General features: G+C 43.0%; 1 protein-coding gene across 1 annotated transcript in view; it reads left to right on the forward strand.

Annotated features, from left to right (window-relative positions):
* LOC140128567 (complement C3-like) overlaps positions 1–18118 on the forward strand; it is a 63792-nt gene that overhangs the window by 23959 nt on the left and 21715 nt on the right. The window contains exons 17-28 of the mRNA XM_072150265.1: positions 1579–1656; positions 1756–1956; positions 6338–6449; positions 8061–8146; positions 11313–11452; positions 11753–11959; positions 12789–12849; positions 13097–13183; positions 13320–13523; positions 14685–14763; positions 16164–16323; positions 17163–17264. Coding sequence (XP_072006366.1) covers positions 1579–1656; positions 1756–1956; positions 6338–6449; positions 8061–8146; positions 11313–11452; positions 11753–11959; positions 12789–12849; positions 13097–13183; positions 13320–13523; positions 14685–14763; positions 16164–16323; positions 17163–17264 — 1517 coding nt within the window. The remainder of the gene's footprint in view (positions 1–1578; positions 1657–1755; positions 1957–6337; positions 6450–8060; positions 8147–11312; positions 11453–11752; positions 11960–12788; positions 12850–13096; positions 13184–13319; positions 13524–14684; positions 14764–16163; positions 16324–17162; positions 17265–18118) is intronic.

Consider the following 18118-nt stretch of genomic DNA (forward strand, 5'->3'; position numbering starts at 1 on the left):
AGAAAACAGTTCCTCAGAGTATGCCGGTTCAAATGCCAAATTTTCCTGGGAGGGGGCAGACTGGGGGGGAGGAGGCTGAGGTGCAGGAGCTGGAGGAGTGCCGATTTCGGTGAAATGGGTGGACTGCGTGGAAGACTGACTGGTGGACAAATTGCTCGAAGCATTGTCGGCAATCCACGACATCACCTGTTCGCACTGTTCTGGCCTCAACAGTGCTCTACCACGAGTCCGAGTAACTTCAGACATGAACCTAGGGAGTGTAGCTCTGCGGCGTTCCCCTGCTCCCTCATAAGCAGGTGGTGTCTCACCCCGCCCAGGACCACGGCCTCTGACCCCTGCAGTAGTTCGACGCCCACGTCCCCGCCCTCGTCCTCTACCCCTAGCCCTCGGGTTAAACATTTTGAAAATGAGAGTTATAACTTTAATTTTTTTTTAACTTTTTTTTGTGTTTTTTGTTTTTTTTTGTGTTTTTTAGTTTTTAAAACCAAACGATGCTATCCTATTGCTATGGCTATTTTCTAGCCAAGTATGAAAGCACACTGCTATGCCAGATGAGATGACGCTGAGTTATTAAAAAAATAAACGTAAAATAAAAAAGGAAATGGCAGACTGCCTAATTGAAATCCAACCCCTAATTCATTTTCCCACTTCGGTCTTTGCGATGGATATGTGCGTCACTAAGCGCAAAACACAGCGGTCGCAACTCTCACTACAAATTGCTCACAATTTGCTAGTAGATGCACTGCAGCAAGGACAGCCACCAGCAGATCAACCAGAAATCAAATATATATAACGCTACTGTAGGCGTAAGTAAGCCGTTTGGATTCTCCTATGGCTATTTTCTAACCAAGTATGAAAGCACACTGATGAGATGATGCTGAGTTATGAAAAAATAAACGTAAAATAAAAAGTAAATGGCAGACTGTGCCTAATTGAAATCAAACCCCTAATAAATTTTCCCACTTTGGTGTTTGAGGTGGATATGTGTGTCACTAAGAGCTAAACACAACGGTAGCAAGTCCCCCTGCAAATTCCTCACAATATGGTACTAGCTGCACTACTAGTGCCAGCAAGCCCAGCCACAAGCAAACAAAAAAAAAAAGTATAACGTTATTGTAGCCCTAAGAAGGGCTGTTGGGTTCTTGGAGAATCACTCCTGCCTAACAGTAAGCTAATAGAACAGCCTAACGCTTTCCCTGACCAGCAGCAGCTCTCTCCCTAGCGGCATCCAGACACAGAATGATCCGAGCAGCGCGGGCAGCGGCTAGTCTATCCCAGGGTCACCTGATCTGGCCAGCCAACCACTGCTATCGACGTGTAAGGGTACCACGTCATGCTGGGTGGAGTGCAGAGTCTCCTGGCTTGTGATTGGCTCTGTTTCTGGCCGCCAAAAAGCAAAACGGTGGGAGCTGCCATTTTCTCGAGCGGGCGAAGTATTCGTCCGAGCAACGAGCAGTTTCGAGTATGCTAATGCTCGAACGAGCATCAAGCTCGGACGAGTATATTCGCTCATCTCTAGTTTCTTAGTATCATCCCTGATCACAAAGTAGATCCTTACAATTTTGTCACATTTTTCTACAGAGCCTTTATGTCAGCCTCAACTGAAGCGTAGACGACGTGCCTCAGCCATACTGATTCAAGAAAGGGACAAAAAAGGTAAAGTTTGGACAATAAGTGGTCACCTGCTCAAATTCCCTGCTTGTGTATGTATTGGAGAAGTTACTATGTTCACCATGATCTTCCTTCTCCCTCCAGCATCACAATACTCAGGTCTGGAGAAGACATGCTGTAAGGACGGTATGCTTAAAAACCCCATGGGTCATACCTGTGAACGTCGGACTCGCCATATTCAGGATGGACAAAAATGTATCAACGCTTTCCTGGACTGCTGCAAACACATCCAAAAGCAAATAGAACTTGAGAAAAGTCTTCATGAAGATGATGACGATGCAAGAGGTAAGGATATTATACTCATTAAAGGTGGTAAAGATCCGACCCATAAAAAAACACAGAAAAATTAAATTATCTTGCCGATAGTGGCAAGAGGGCAGGCTGCAGGTTCATTTTCAGCCGACTTCAGGATCTTAAAATGATCATAAAATGACAGCAGCACATGTTATGTTATGTTATATATTCCACTATTTTTGCTTAATTTTGCCAATTGTGTTCCTCTATCCTACTCCGTATTAAGACTGGATCAGGATAGAAGGTTTGGAAGAAGGATAACTTTTATTTGAAGAAGTTGCCCATTTTGGACAATTCCTTCTTGTCTGAGTTTTTCCTTACCAAAAAATAGAGACACAGGGATCTTCTGTCCTGGTTTTTATCAGTAGTTTGACCTTGAAGCCACTACAGATGAGTACGTCTTTGGGTTTGACAAATTTGTCTGAATTTCGTAGCAAATTTTGGTTCAAGACCCAGACTTTTGGACTGCAATTTCAGCCAACCATGAACCCCATTGAAGTCAATAGAGACCAGGATTTTAACATCCAAAAATGACTGTAAAATGGGGCTAGTAATGGCTATAGGGCTTAAAAATGTGGAAATATCAGGACAGTTGCCTGGCTGTAATAAGCAAGGAAATAATAACATAAAAATTAAACAAATATACTAAATTAAATGATGTCACAGCGGTTGAAGTCACCCTGGGTGTTCAGACCGAGTTAGTCAAGAAGAAGCAATGGCAAAATCATAGTCCCTTTCACTGCGTTTAAAGGCTCTTTGGGCGTTCAGAACAGGTTATTCTGTGTGTGTTTAAAGAATCACAAACCACAAATCCTTTCTCTCTGTTAAAGGCGTTCTGTACGTTCAGATCCACTTGTTTTTATAGATTTTGTAAGTAGCTATGTAAAAATCAGATACTTTTCTTCTCACTGCGTTTAAAAACCTGATAATGCGAAGATTTAGAAGATTTAATATTGACGAATGTTGTCTGGCAATCCTGGCTAGGACCAAAATGTGAGTCAGAGCTCCTCCTGCCACCACTAAATTAACCCGGTGGTCAGTTAAGAAGCTGTGTAAGCAGGCTTACGGGTCAACATTTCACTTGTGAGGTGCAACATGGGACAAATAGAATTGCATAGTGCACATTTGGTCTTGTACACAACCAGTTGGTGCAGGATGGGGACCACCTGCTGGGGAAAGTAGAGGAGGCTTGAATATTCTTACTGTGGGACAGCCACCATCCATTCTTTAAAGCTGTCCATCTTCACCAGAGTGAATGGGAGCATTTTAAATACCAGCAATTTGGGAATGTTCCTATTCAGTACCAGAGCTCCTGCGCACACAGGGGCAAACTATTGCTTTCTCTCCATGACTTGGGGAAACAAGAACTGAAAGGATGGTGTGGACAGATGTGGTGGTGATGGTGATTGCATCTCATCAGGTTCCTAGTCATACATGATGTGCTCAGATTGTTTAGGCTTTCGCTGTGCTTTATGGACTGGTGGCACAGCATGCAAATGACACCTGTCTTCTGCATTCTTTGAAAAAAATGCCACACTGCAGACACCCTGTTCCATGGCCCTTGTTTCCTGGGTAGCTGGGTTCAGGCAGCAACAGTTGACGACGTAGCTATTGGCTGACTTTTGCATCTTGGCTTCTGTTCTGTTATCTGCCCTTGGATTCCTGGCCACAACATCTTTATCAAAATTATCAACAAGATGAGAAGAACGAAGTGGCACTCACCGGTGTTGAAATAAGTCTTCTTTATTCGATAAGAACGTACACATGGAGGCACGCAGTGCCGCAAAGCCGACGGGCCATTTTGCGCTGCTCGGTGCTTTCTCAGGGCAGTGACCTTTATCAAAAGTATCACTGTACTTTACCCATGTCGGATGTTGGATCTCATCATCACCCCTTGCTTCTTCTACCACTGAGCTCTCACTGTTGCCCTCCTACTCCATCTGCACTTCAATAATCCAATGGGAGTTGATGCACTGTCTGCCATGTAATTGATCAATGCCTCAACTTTATGTGGTCTATTGGGGCCCAAAAGGACATGCTGCATACCCCTGCACCTACTTGCACCAGAATAACTTAAAGCAGGAAGAGATGGAACATGTCCTCTTCCTGCAGCCCTTCTTCTATCACCAGAAGCAGCACCCAGGGCCGATTCTAGCTTTTTTGCTGCCTGAGGCGAAAACTGAAATGCTGCCCCCCCCCCTACCCCTGCAAAAAAAAAAGCCTAGCCCTGATCTCCTCCTGTATTCAACCCACTGAATTTAAATACGCAACTTTAAAAAAGCATCTAGAACCTGCTTAAAGTTAGCTGACAACATTATTATTAACATCCTAACAAAGCGCCACAGATCACGGACACCCTATGACTGACGCTGTCTCACACACTAGTATCATTCAGTTACATAGACATTAGTGACATCTGGTACCTTACAGGTGATGATCTGCTCCATGAGAAAGAGAACTTCATTACAATTTCTCCCCTCCATGACAATCACTGTTGAATTCATGGCCAGAAGTCTTCAGCTCCATGCAGCATCTCCGCACTGCACCCATAAAAATATAACAATCACTTACAATATGTCACCGGGATAACAACACTTTTTTCTCCTAAGTACTATATATCCCAAACTACACAATTTAATATACAGCCCCTAATAATTTAATAAATAGTGTCACCCTAATAAACCAATATATAAAACACCACCCTAATGAACTTATATACAGCCCCCTATTAAATTATATACAGAACCCCACAACAGCTCCCCCCGTACTTAAAATCTGCCCCCCTTGGATGGAAAGTTAGGCGCTATCCACTGGATAGGGCCTAACTTGCTGATCAATGGGGGGTCTCAGTGCTGAGACCCTGCAGATCGCGAAAACGAGGGGCCGCGCATGACCGTTCTGCTCTATTAAACTCTATGGAGCTGAAGGAGATCAGTGAGCGCTGTGCTCGGCAATTTCCGTCAGCACCAGAGATTAATGGAGCAGAACCGTCATACGCGTCCGTCTGCTTCATTAATGTGACGGAGCGACAGCACTGATCAGCAAGTTGGGGACTAACTGGTCTTTGTGGGAAAACCCCTTTAATTATATAGTATCCTATAACAGCCCTCCCCATAAATGCTCCTTTTGTTTAAGATCTGAATCCCATATACAATATCCCAATATCCCAGTAAAGCTAAATACAGCAACCTATCAACCCACCCCTATTTACATTAATATTCATCCCCCCCATAAAAAGTCCCCTCCACCCCAGTTTAGTTATACACAGTACTCATTTTACCATAGGGAATCCTCCCTCCCCCAGGTTTTATTTCCCTCTCCTTTTTTATTATATTTATTATATGCAGTCCCCCACAAATGTTTTTTTTCTATATAAAATGGGGCCAGTTAAAAAATAATAAAGCTTCTACTTACCTCGTCCCACGCTGAGGTCCCTCCTCTTCTCTGAACTGTTCCCGGGCAGCTCTGCAGCTCTATGGCACCGGAGGACGCAGACGGCGTCTGATGACGTCACGTCGTCTGCATCCTCCAATACCACAGAGCAGCGCAGACAAACAGGTCTGCGCTGCTGCCCTGTACCGCGCTCTCGCGGTCGAGATATGTTTGCATTACAGACTGCCAGCGGCAGTCCGTACTGCTAGTGGGTGATTCGGACGAGCGCCCGAAACACCCACAGCTGTTTTCGCCGCTTCTTTCAGGACTCCGCATCTGCCGCCTGAGGCGGAATTTTCATCCCGCCTCATGGCAGATGCGGCCCTGGCAGCACCACTGCCATGACCATGTCCTTAATTACTGCATTCTTCATTTTAAAAGACCTGCAGTACCAATCTATATGATTGTGCAATATTAATGGATAAAGGAACTTTTATAATCCACATATCAGTGCGCAATATTAGTGTACAACAGCACTTTTATGATACACGTATAAGTGTGCAATATTACCAGACAACAATGCTTTTATTATTATGTATAAAATTTATTATTATGTACAAATGAGTGCGTAATATTAATTTTACAGTTCATTTCCACTCATCCATGGCCATTTAAGTCTTTGTAAGAACCAAAAATAGTTAGATGTATTTGCTCAGCTAGGTTCAGTGCTTCCATTCAATGACGTGTGGTCAACTGCTCATTTGTCCAGACATCAGGAAAAGGGTCCTGGACTAAAGGCCCTGGAGTTGGGATCAACTTCTATCATGTATTCATGACATCCTGTCATTTTCTTCATTACATAAGCCCTTAAACAAGAGTTCCCTTTATTGAGATACATTGTATATAGCAGTTTATAATGAAATCCATAATTTTCTCCAATTTCAAGACCCATCGCTGCTCATATTTAATGAAATTGTTGAAATGTTTTTTTGTCCACCAGCTGATACGGACAGTGATTACATTGATGATGCTGATGTTACATCCAGGTCACAATTTCCAGAAAGCTGGCTCTGGAAAACAGAGATCATGAATGAAATCCCAGATGAAAATGGGTGAGTAAAGCCTATAGTAGGTCAAATCACTAAAGGGGTTTTAGAAATTATGATATTGAACACCTCTACTTATGAAAGGTCATCATCTGTATTAAAATGTATAGTGGTTCGGTCTTCAAAGCTGAATTTCTTATGGATGACACCATATCCATAAGTTACCTGGCCTGGTTTAGTTTACACCCTACCAAAATCCAAGGTTAAGCTGCAGTACCAAGCACAGCCACTGTACAAGGCAAGACTTTGGGGGTCATTTACTAAGGGCCCGATTTGCGTTTTCCCGATGTGTTACCCGAATATTTCCGATTTGTGCCGATTGTACCTGAATTGCCCCAGGATTTTGGCGCACGCGATCGGATTGTGGCGCATCGGCGCCGGCATGCGCGCGGCGGAAATCGGGGGGCGTGGCCGAACAAAAAACCCGACGTATTCGGAAAAACCGCCACATTTAAAAACCGAAAAAGTGTCGCTTAGGAAGCGCTTACCTTCACCTGGTCCAGCTCGGTGCATTCCGGCGCCTTCAGATGATTTTCAGCGCAGCAGCGCCACCTGGTGGACGGCGGAGGAACTGCCTTCATAAATCCCGGCCGGACCCGAATCCTGTGCAGAGAATGCGCCGCTGGATCGCGAATGGGCCGGGTAAGTAAATCTGCCCCAATGAGTTTCTCAAAACACTTCTGTCGCAGCTGATCCGCGAGGGTGCCCTGTGGCAGATTCACAAGAATGGGGCTCATTTACTAAGGGCCTGAATTGCGCACTTTCGTCGGTTTTCCCGATGATTTCCGATTTGCATCGAATTGCCCCGGGATTTTGGCGCACGCGATCGGATTGTGGTGCATCGGCCCCGGCTTTCACACGACAGAAATCGTGGGGGCGTGGCCGTTGGACAACTCGACGTATTCGGAAAACCGCAGGATTTAAAAAACATTTTGTGTTGCAAGATCAAGCACTCACATGCACCAGGAAGAAGAAGGTGAACCCTGGCGGATCTCGGTGCAGCAGCGACACCTGGTGGATATCGGGCGCTCGACCTTAGTGAATCCGGGCAGACCCGAATCCTCGACTGAAAACGCGCTGCGGGATCGCGACTGCACCGGGTAAGTAAATGAGCCCCATTGTTCCAAAGGAAAGGTCATAAATAATTTTTCACATTAATTGTAAAATAGATGAGCAGGACCTGCATCCCTCTGAAAATAATCCATTACATGTGTTTCTTTAAGACACACATATAATTGATGACGAAAGCAGTGCAGGGATAAATACATCAGCCTGTGACTTCTCCGCAAGACAGGCTAATTTATTTTTGGGGTGGTGCCATACTACATATGACTACATGTGATGTTTCATGGAAGGGGGCACAATTTCATCTCAGACAGCAGGTAAAGTTAGGTAACCCCCCCCCCTCCCTTCCCTGTAGATGAGTCCCTGTATCTCTTATTGTGGTTTAGTTTAATTTCGAGTAACTTCTGTAGAAATCTGTTGCCAGACACAATCCATGGACACGAGTGCTGCTGTTTTTGGAGTAAATCTCAATTATTTATGTATCAATATGAATCCTCACTGCACAAAGGGTCAAGGTTTTCACACTATGGTTTTCTTTTGACTTTTTAACAGTGTTTCAAGCAAAACTCTTGATGTTTTTCTAAAAGATTCAATCACCACCTGGGAAGTTCTGGCAGTAAGTCTGTCTGAAAAAAGAGGTAAGTTACTTATTTTATTCTCATCCTAAGGCCATACTAAGTCCATACATACAGATGTGCTGGACAGGGAGCGGTAACACAAAAGGATGTATTAGTAATTGGATTTTTTTGTTACTCATAGATAAGGGGTGATAGATTATAGATAATTTACATCACTATAGTGTTTCCAAAATTAATCCACAAATTCCCAATGTTTTGTGTGTACAGATCCGATATAATCCTATATGTAATACTGAAAAATAACCTATAGACCATATATATTGTCCTGCAGTCATGCATCGCTCTCTCCACCACTCTCTTTATATCCAACACAATAGCTTGTATTGTTGTATTATTCCACCAATGGGGTTTTGTAGGGGAATCATTTTAATAGATGTGTCTGGCTCCCTGCGTCATGTGAAAAATATCGCGTGTCCATACACGGTTTTTCTAGATCTCTTAAGGCTTCCCCTCATACAAGGGGGGTCATTTATTAAGGGCCCGATTCGCGTTTTCCCGACGTGTTACCCGAATATTTCCGTTTTGCGCCGCTTGTACTTAAATTGCCCCGGGATTTTGGCGCACGCGATCGGATTGTGGCGCATCGGCGCTGGCATGCGCGCGACGGAAATCGGGGGGCGTGGCCGAACGAAAACCCGACGTATTCGGAAAAACCGCCGCATTTAAAAACCGAAAATGTGTCGCATAAGGACCGCTTACCTTCACCTGGTCCAGCTCGGTGCATTCCGGCGCGATGAGTTTACTTTCAGCGCAGCAGCGCCACCTGGTGGACGGCGGAAGAACTACCTTATTAAATCCCGGCCGGACCCGAATCCAGAGCGGAGAAGCCGCCGCTGGAACGCGAATGGACCGGGTAAGTAAATTTGCCCCAAGATCTCTAAATTATGTAATGTTTTCCAATGCATATTTTTTGGGCCAGATGGGATTTTATCTAAGAGATGCTCTAGAGCTTTCATAGAGTTACACTGTTACACAAGCTCATTAGCTTATTAAAATGTATAGTCACATTTGCTATAGTCTAAGATTATCTAAAAAAAATACAAGTAGTGATTTGAAGTTGAAGAAGTGCTATTTTATTTACAGGTATTTACAAAAAAGGGGGGTGTAAGAGTAGGGGTATTGTTAGACGTATTCGGTTCCTCGGCACTGATGAGTGGTCTATGGATAGAAAGAGATAAATGAGCGCATGAGGATTTACCCAGGGTGTCTTCTTGTATGTAATTGATATGCATGTAGAGGACTCACCTCAGAGGGTTTGTTTATACGTCTCAAAAATCACAGGTAGGTCATCTATGTTGTTCCTTGGGGAGGTATCAGGAATGGTTCACCCCAGTGTGAGTGACTGTCTGGAGAGTCAATATAAGGTAGATAGGAAATGCATGAGGAGTACATAGAGTGTAAGGTACAGGGAGGAGTGATAAATGTCCGTATGGGCTTGGGTCTTACCGACTTGTTAGTCTTAAGAAGTCCCTAGGGTAGCCCTAATTTAGGACACAGTTCTATCACACCCTGATAGCCTAGAACCATGGTCCTATTAAACCACAGTCCCGACCGGAACCTGACCCTGCAATATCTGGCCCTATTACAGACCTATTCAGCAGGTATAGTCAGGTAACGAGTATTACTTGCGTCAAAAAGAGTCACAGGTAAGATAATAAGTACTGGGTCATGAGATTATGTCACAGTTGAGAACTGAACCCCATTTCCCGACAAGGCTTGTTTCGCCCTATTGGGCTCATCAGGGGACTGCAGGGTTCCTCAAGAAATGTCCAGTCAGAAGACAGGAAGTAGTGCTATGTTAGCCCTATTAATTTATATAATAGTTTGTGCAGATATAAGGGATCCGATAGTAGTTGTCTTACCTTATCCCTGTGGAGGGCAATGCAAAGTTGAGTGTGGCAGCCAGGCAAGCGGGGATGGCTGAGGAAGTGTGTAGAACTCCCGGTGTCAGCCTTGTGAACCAGTGGGTTCTGATGGCCACTGGGGCTTTTTGGTTACCCTCTTTTACACACCTCAAGGAGCCCTCCTCTCTTATTGTATTTTGTTGCATATATTCTAAGATTACTCTACATTTAAACAATTTGGGACTGCCCATATGACAATGTCATGGGTTTGGAAGCTTCTGATTTGGCAACAAATCAGTTTATTAGAGACAAACATGTGGTTGCCTTTGAAGGCACACCTAAAAACACTTCATCTTTGTGTAAGATCAAGGAAAAGTCACAAGAAATCAGCCAGGATACGAGTAAAAGAATTGTAGACTTGCACAAATCTGGTTAATCCTTTGGTGCAATTTCCACAAACAAGACGGGAATGTCCATTATACCGCTCAGGAAGGAGTTGGGCTCTGTCTCCCAGTGATTAATGTGATTTGGTCTGAAATGTGCATAGACCTAAGAACAAAAGCAAAAGACCTTCTTAAAATACTGACTGAAGCTGGTAGACATGGGCTGAAAGACTCTGCCAGGAAGAAGTCATTACTAATGATGGGTCAGTGTTATCTATATTGAGGTCATTGTACAGGGAGGGGGAGGAGATAAGCTGTGACATCATCTATTGTCAGCAGTGATGTAATGATGGGTCAGTGTTATCTATATAGAGGTCATTGTACAGGGAGGGGGAGGTGATAAGCTGTGACATCATCTATTGTCAGTAGTGATGTAATGATGGGTCAGTGTTATCTATATAGAGGTCATTGTACAGGGAGGGGGAGGAGATAAGCTGTGACATCATCTATTGTCAGTAGTGATGTAATGATGGGTCAGTGTTATCTATATAGAGGTCATTGTACAGGGAGGGGGAGGAGATAAGCTGTGACATCATCTATTGTCAGTAGTGATGTAATGATGGGTCAGTGTTATCTATATAGAGGTCATTGTACAGGGAGGGGGAGGAGATAAGCTGTGACATCATCTATTGTCAGTAGTGATGTAATGATGGGTCAGTGTTATCTATATAGAGGTCATTGTACAGGGAGGGGGAGGAGATAAGCTGTGACATCATCTATTGTCAGTAGTGATGTACTGACTCCAAAAAAAGAAAAGTAAGGACAGCTCTAAAATGGATGTAACTCAGGATCAGTAATGGATGGATAATGTCATATATGAACACATTTTCTCAGCATTTTAGATCGGATCTGACATTCTATCCTGATTTCTTCTGACAGGTATCTGTGTGTCTAAACCTCATAATATTCAGGTGATGACGAACTTCTTCATTGATCTGAGGCTTCCTTATTCTGTGGTGAGAAATGAGCAAGTAGAGATCCGGGCCATTCTTTACAACTACGGCAACAGTGAACTTAAGGCAAGTTATCCAGAAAAAGTCACAATAAATGTGTTATCCATAAAGGAGAGGTCGGGTATTATTCAGTTGTAGTTTATTATGTTATAGTCAGCTCATGTACAGAATAGTCTTTTCCATAATTTCTGTCTATATGTGATGACTCCCGTGGTGACATCACATCGGCAGATAAATACAACCCCTCCATTTTGGCTGTCATTGGCTCTTGATAATTATCTAAAACATCCTATTCCTAGAAAACTCCTTTTAGGACTTTCAGTTCTTACACATCCTTAAATCGTCAGCCTTTTGTCTTTGGTTCAGGTTCGTGTAAACTTAACTGACAATGAAAATTTGTGCAGCCTCTCCACGGCCAAGAAGAGGTTTCGCCAACAAGTAGTCATCAAATCTGAATCTTCGGTGGCCGTACCCTTTGTTATTATGCCTTTAGAAGTGGGAGAACATGAAATTGAGGTGAAGGCAGTTGGGCAATATGTAGCTGATGGTGTGAAGAAAAGGTTAAAGGTTGTGGTAAGTTACAAAGAAAGATATCACTCGGGGATTATATTCAAATTATTGGAACAATTTTAGTGCGCATGGTGTGAGGTGCTTCCTTGCTCGAGCTCCTTAGGTGTATACTGTGTTTTTGTGTTCCTCTTGTGACCCGTGGCCTCCTTATTCAACTTCTACGACTGCAACTGCTCTTCCTACCCTAACCGGTTGACTTCCTGGTCTTGGACTTGCACCACCTTTGCCCCACGACCTCAGTATGCTTCTGACTACATCTTCCGTTGTGCTACCCACCATCTGGTGCTATGGTGGGTCCACTGCCTCTTGTCTATAACCTGTCATGTCTCCATGTCTTCATGAGACTCCTTGTGATGAGCTTTGTTAAAGAAGCATTGGCGGAGGAATAGTGAGCTTTTATGTGCCCAGATAATTCATGGTAAAGACATCACATGTTTGTTCTCATCTAACAGATTTGACTAGGGATAAGAGGTTGGGTTCTGTACAGAACATTGCTGGTCCAGGTCTTTGAACCTAAACTGTATCCAAAAATCTGGATTCAGCTCACCCTGCCAGTAACACCTATGAATGGTGTTGGCACCGATTGCGGGTCTCAACCCTTTAAATTCTGCCTACAAAACCGCTAGCTTTGCTGGTAGGATTTAATGGGCTGACACTGACACCCATGATTGGTGGCAGCACTGATCCAGGATGTTCGGGTTTGCTTCCGGATCAAGTACCCAAAACAAACTTTTCCAGATTAGACCAAACCCCAACCCCATTAGGTCCACTCATCCCTAGATATGACCCAACATCATTCAGTTTTGCATACATTTTTTGTTTCTTTCTGCAGCCAGAAGGAAGACGCCTGGAACTAGCTCTGAAATCTGTTGTTTTGGATCCACAGTTAAAAGGTTTGTGCATTTTTGTTTTTTGGACTTCCTTTAAAAATTCGTTTAGATGCAAACATTGGAGAAAAATTGGACAGTTTAAAGTTTCACTAAACAGTCTTAATCTTCCCAAGTTTTATCGCAGTGTCTGATTCTAAATTACACGTTACACATTTCACACTTTCAATGACTTGGTTTATGCCAGAAAAAAATTGGCGCATTTGATTGATAAATTACCAATAGTCTGTACTTGTTACAATTTCTAACACAGGAGGAGTCCAAGAAGAACGGGTAACAGCTGTAGATACCAAAAATGTTGTCCCCAATACAAAGGTTTCCACCATAGTTACCATTCAAGGTGAGTTCTGATGAAACAACCTACCTCTTATATACACAGTGCATGTATACTACTTAGAGATTGGATAATAGTCTTTATAAATAATCAGGATGTTCCTTGCCTCAGCTCATAACTTCTTCTTCTCCCTAATACCCAGGAAGTCCAGTAAGTGAAATGGTAGAGAAGACGCTTGATGGCAAATTCATGACTGATTTGTTTCAAGCCCCTTATGGATGTGCAGAGCAGAACATGGTTAGAGTGACGGCCCCCCTGATAGCCGTACATTTCCTGGATTCCAGTCAACAGTGGGAAAGAGTAGGAGTAGACCGTAGGGATCAGGGCATTGAGTACATCAAAAAAGGTAAAATACTCTACAATATATATATTTTGGTTTCTAGAAAGTTACCATTATGCTGTAATTTGTCATGTATTTTGTACTGGAAATTGCTATTTAACACTTTATGAACCAGGACAATTTTTTTTGGTGTTCCTGCGACCTACATCCTTGGTCACGGGAACACCCAAGCCTCGCACCAGTCCCCAGATCCCCTGCGACTCCCAATGCCCCCCGTACTTTCTTACATCTCCACGCTTCTGCTCCGGATCCAGCAGGCCAGCGTGTGTGTCCCCGCCACCTAGGGCGCGTGTGCTGTCGCTCCATTATTTAAAGGGCCAGCGTACTTCTAACTGGTGCTTGCCATTTCCAGGAATTTTATAAAAGCCAGCCACTTCCTCGCTGGATTTTTGTGCTTCTTGCCTCAGAGAAAGCTTGTTTCCTTGCCTTGTGCCTGTCTGCTGATTTCCTGTTGTGACCCCGGTTCCCTTTCCGACTTTGACTCCGTGCTGTCTGCCTTGACCTCCTGCTTTGTTCCTGATGTTGATCCCGTGCTGCCTGTCTCAACCTCTTGCCTGTCCCTGACCACAATTCTGCCTCACGACTTTGTACCACGCCTTGGCCACCACCGCGGGGAAAGTCGCGCCTGTGGAGGGACCTGGTGGCACCCTGCCACAGCAAGTCCATCCCACTTTGCAGCGGGCTCTGGTGAAGACCAGGTGCCACTTAGACTCCACTCCCGGGTGCAGGCTTACATTATCACTCGCGGTGGTACAGAGGATCCACTACCTCAGGTCCTATTGAAGTCCATTAAAAACATACATAGAGTAACAGCACATGATAGGAAGACCAAGAAAATAAAGAACTATGAATTTCAACTCATAATGTAATCATGATGAGGTCATGAGGCGAACTACGTAGTTCTTCCTTTTCCTGGTGCTCCTATCGTGTACTGTTACTCTATGAATTTTTTAAATGGACCTCAGTAAAAGAAGTTTTATCATCGATTCATCTTGCGCTGGACTTCTTCCCTATTTTTAATTACAAATATAGATAAATTACACAGAGTAACAGACGACCGTGAGGGTCGCCTGTCAAGCTATCTACCTAGGTTCTTTGGTGTTTGCTATTTTCTCTTAATTATTACTAAATTATTGTATTTATTATTTTATATATTTTTGTTGGCAGGTATAGAAAATCAGTTGACATACTCCAAACAAGGCGGCACATACAGCCCCTGGAACAACCAGAATAACCCCAGCACATGGTATGGAAAGAAGTTTACCATTGGTTCTACCTCCAACCATTATTATTTTGCTATAATGTACAATATGAAAATAGTTTTACCTAAAAATTTACTGGAGTATGAGTTAGTCCCCTATTCAATTCTGAGATGGAAGCTCTTACGAATTGTAGAAGTAAAGTCAAAATTGTTCTAAATGTTCCAATTGCAAACAAATAAGCATCAATAGAAATAGTTGTGGAACATCACCCTTACTGTAAACTAACAAGCAGAGAATAAACTTGAAGAGTCAAATCTTTATTAAGTCACATTAAAAACCGATCAATGTGAAATTGTAAAAACTGAGGGTATCTGTTTAGTGCATCAGTACCCTGCAGAAATAAACATATTGGGGCAGATTTATCAAGTGTCTGAAAGTCAGAATATTTCTAGTTGCCCATGGCAACCAATCACAGCTCCCCTTTAAAGTATTCATAAGCACTGCTAAAATGAAAGCTGAGCTGTGATTGGTTGTCATGGGCAACTAGAAATATTCTGACTTTCAGACAGCTTGATAAATCTGCCCCATTATATACAACAGCCGCAGCCGGATATTGGTGACAATCTGCTGTAGTGTCTTACCGTGATTCAGACGTACTGTAATTGTAGCTTAACGGGAGTGGGGTGAACCTGGGAAAATTCCTATTCCTGCAGGCTCCCCTTTAACTCATGCCCTTACAAGGGCAGTACCAAAACTGTTGCTGTAAACAAATACTTCCCCGTTCAAAATCAATATAATTATCTGTAAATACAGTGAAAGTAGAGGAAAGTTGAAAATGAACAATATACAAGTAGAATACAGGCTCATCTTAGCAACCTTTAGTAACAGTGTTACTAAGGGAAAACTCTAAAACCCATAAACAGAATGGGGGTCATTTACTAAGGGCCCGATTCACGTATTCCCGACGTGTTACCCAAATATTTCCGATTTGCGCCGATTTTCCCTGTATTGCCCCGGGTTTTTGGCGCACGCGATTGGATTGTGGCGCATCAGCGCCGGCATGCACGTGACGGAAATCGGGGGGCGTGGCCCACGAAAACCCAACGTATTTGGAAAAACCGCTGCATTTAAAAAAAAAAAAAGTGACGCTCGGCAAACGCTTATCTTCACTCATCCCGGCTCGGTGTACTCCAGTGCGTTCCAATGCTCTTCAGTGCAGCAGCGACATCTGGTGGACATCGGAGGATGTCTTAGTGAAACGTCGGAAGACCCGAATCCACTGCAGAGAACGCGCAGCTGGATCGCGAATGGGCCGGGTAAGTAAATCTGCCCCAATGTGTTGTTGAATATTTGCTTGGAGGCTCCATCCTTGCTTGTTGTAATCTATTTTTTGCTTGTGAATTCTCTGGCTCCCTCCGTACTTATCAGACTTCTATCTTTTCAGGCTCACTGCGTATGTGGTCAAAGTATTTTCCCTGGCTTCAAGTCTGGTCCATGTTTATAAAAGTAATATATGCGATTCAGTCAAGTGGCTGATTTTAAACAGGCAAAATCCAGACGGAGAATTCAGAGAGGATTCATATGTCTACCAGCAGGAATTATTGGTATGTATGCGACTCTCATTAATGAACTGCACTGTATCTGTTATGTGTGTTCTGCCAGAATTGACCCTTATAGAATATGTGTGAAATGTCTTGTACAAAATTGAATGCAATTTAATATGTGTAAACTCAAGTACAAGTAAGTAAACAACAAAATAATAGAAAGACGTTTTGTGATAGAAAATCACTGAATGATTCGCTATGTGTGTGGCCACTAGTGGTTGTTTTGTGCATTGCAGTCTAACCAGGGTTTAAAGGAAATCATCCGATTAAAAAAACAAAAAAAGGCTAGAAATACTCACCTCCGCTCCTCTTCATCTAGATCTAGGCGCTTGTCTTCCCTAAGCTTGACACTCCGGAATCGCCTAGAAAAGAAACCTATAATTAGCAGCACGGAGTGTATTTCTGATGTTAGACTCACTTCTGTCTGTAGCCGAGGAGCGATTGTCAATGTTCTTTGAAATTACGGCTATGGGTCACCTGGTTAGGTACAAGATGGGTTATTTAGTTTTGTTCTGAAGTTGAATTTGTATGTAAGTCTGAACAAGTACTTTATATTTTATAAGTGTAACTCCAGATAAATTATTTTTGTTCCTTGTGACAATTGGATTTTGGGTTGCCAAGGGAACAAGAATGAACAATAAAACTTCATTGCAGACACCATACAGTTGACCATTGCAGCCTAGGGATAAAGTTTAGTAAATTACTCGTATCCAGGAACCATCACCAGAGGTCACAGTGGGTAGGGGGGTCTGTTTTACAGACAAGTAAGGGGTGTCAGGTGTTCTTAAGGAGGGGCTGTCTGTATATTTAGTAACTCTATCCCAATTTTGTTTACATAGGGCGGTGTAAAAAAAGGTTCTGCAGAGCTGGATTCCAGTCTCACCGCCTTTGTCCTGGTCGCCCTCCTAGAAAGTGAAGATCACTGTGAAGATGAACTTGAAGTAAGTTTTCCTGTTCAATGTAACACAAGTCGCCTCTTCTTCTCTTTAGTATCTACTTTTATGATGGTTACCGTGATACAAACAACTAAAAGATCTAATGGGATCTAATTTTACTTTTTGTAGTTATACAACTTAAAAAGTGGTCTTAAGACGACCCTTTTATAAAGGAAGATGCCGGACAGTGTTTAACTACACAGAGAATTTTTAATTTTTAATCAAATATAATCCTTCTTGAGTATTAACCCAAGAATTGTTCAAATATCATTGAAAAGATCTGATTATGTATTAATAGTAGTAATAGCAGTTATTATAGTACAATTTGGAAAAGGTGGACAAGGAAGGAGATGTCTGGATGTAGATTACTACGAGTAACATATGTGCACATTTCCCAGAATCACCTAGTGGAGTCTCAATAGCTATAAGTTTCCAAGCGCCTACAAGGCGGCCTTGACTGGTTAAGTCTCCATAAGGAGAGCTCTTACTTCCTGACTCTAGTCACTAGCCTTTCACACTAAACCAGTTCCCAACACTGTACTGATGAGATAACAAAACATCAAAACAGCACTGTCTACAGTATGGAATATGTTCTTTCTGGACAAGATATACCTGTTTGGCTTTAATCCGGAATGAAAGTCATGCTAGATGTTAAGGGGGCTGCCTTACAAGGTTTCCAGAACTCACATTGTTTTCCTTATCCTATCCTGCAAAACAAAACATTGTTTTAGTTATACAAAAAGCATATTTGCATATTTCCCAGATTCCCGCAGTGGAGCATCAAGGGATAGAAGTCTCCACATTCCTGCAAGGTGTCCTTAATTGGCAAAGGGCAACATTTACTTCCTAACCCTAGTGGT

This window comes from Engystomops pustulosus, chromosome 4 (assembly GCF_040894005.1).
Source record: "Engystomops pustulosus chromosome 4, aEngPut4.maternal, whole genome shotgun sequence".
In the NCBI taxonomy this organism is placed as follows: domain Eukaryota; kingdom Metazoa; phylum Chordata; class Amphibia; order Anura; family Leptodactylidae; genus Engystomops; species Engystomops pustulosus.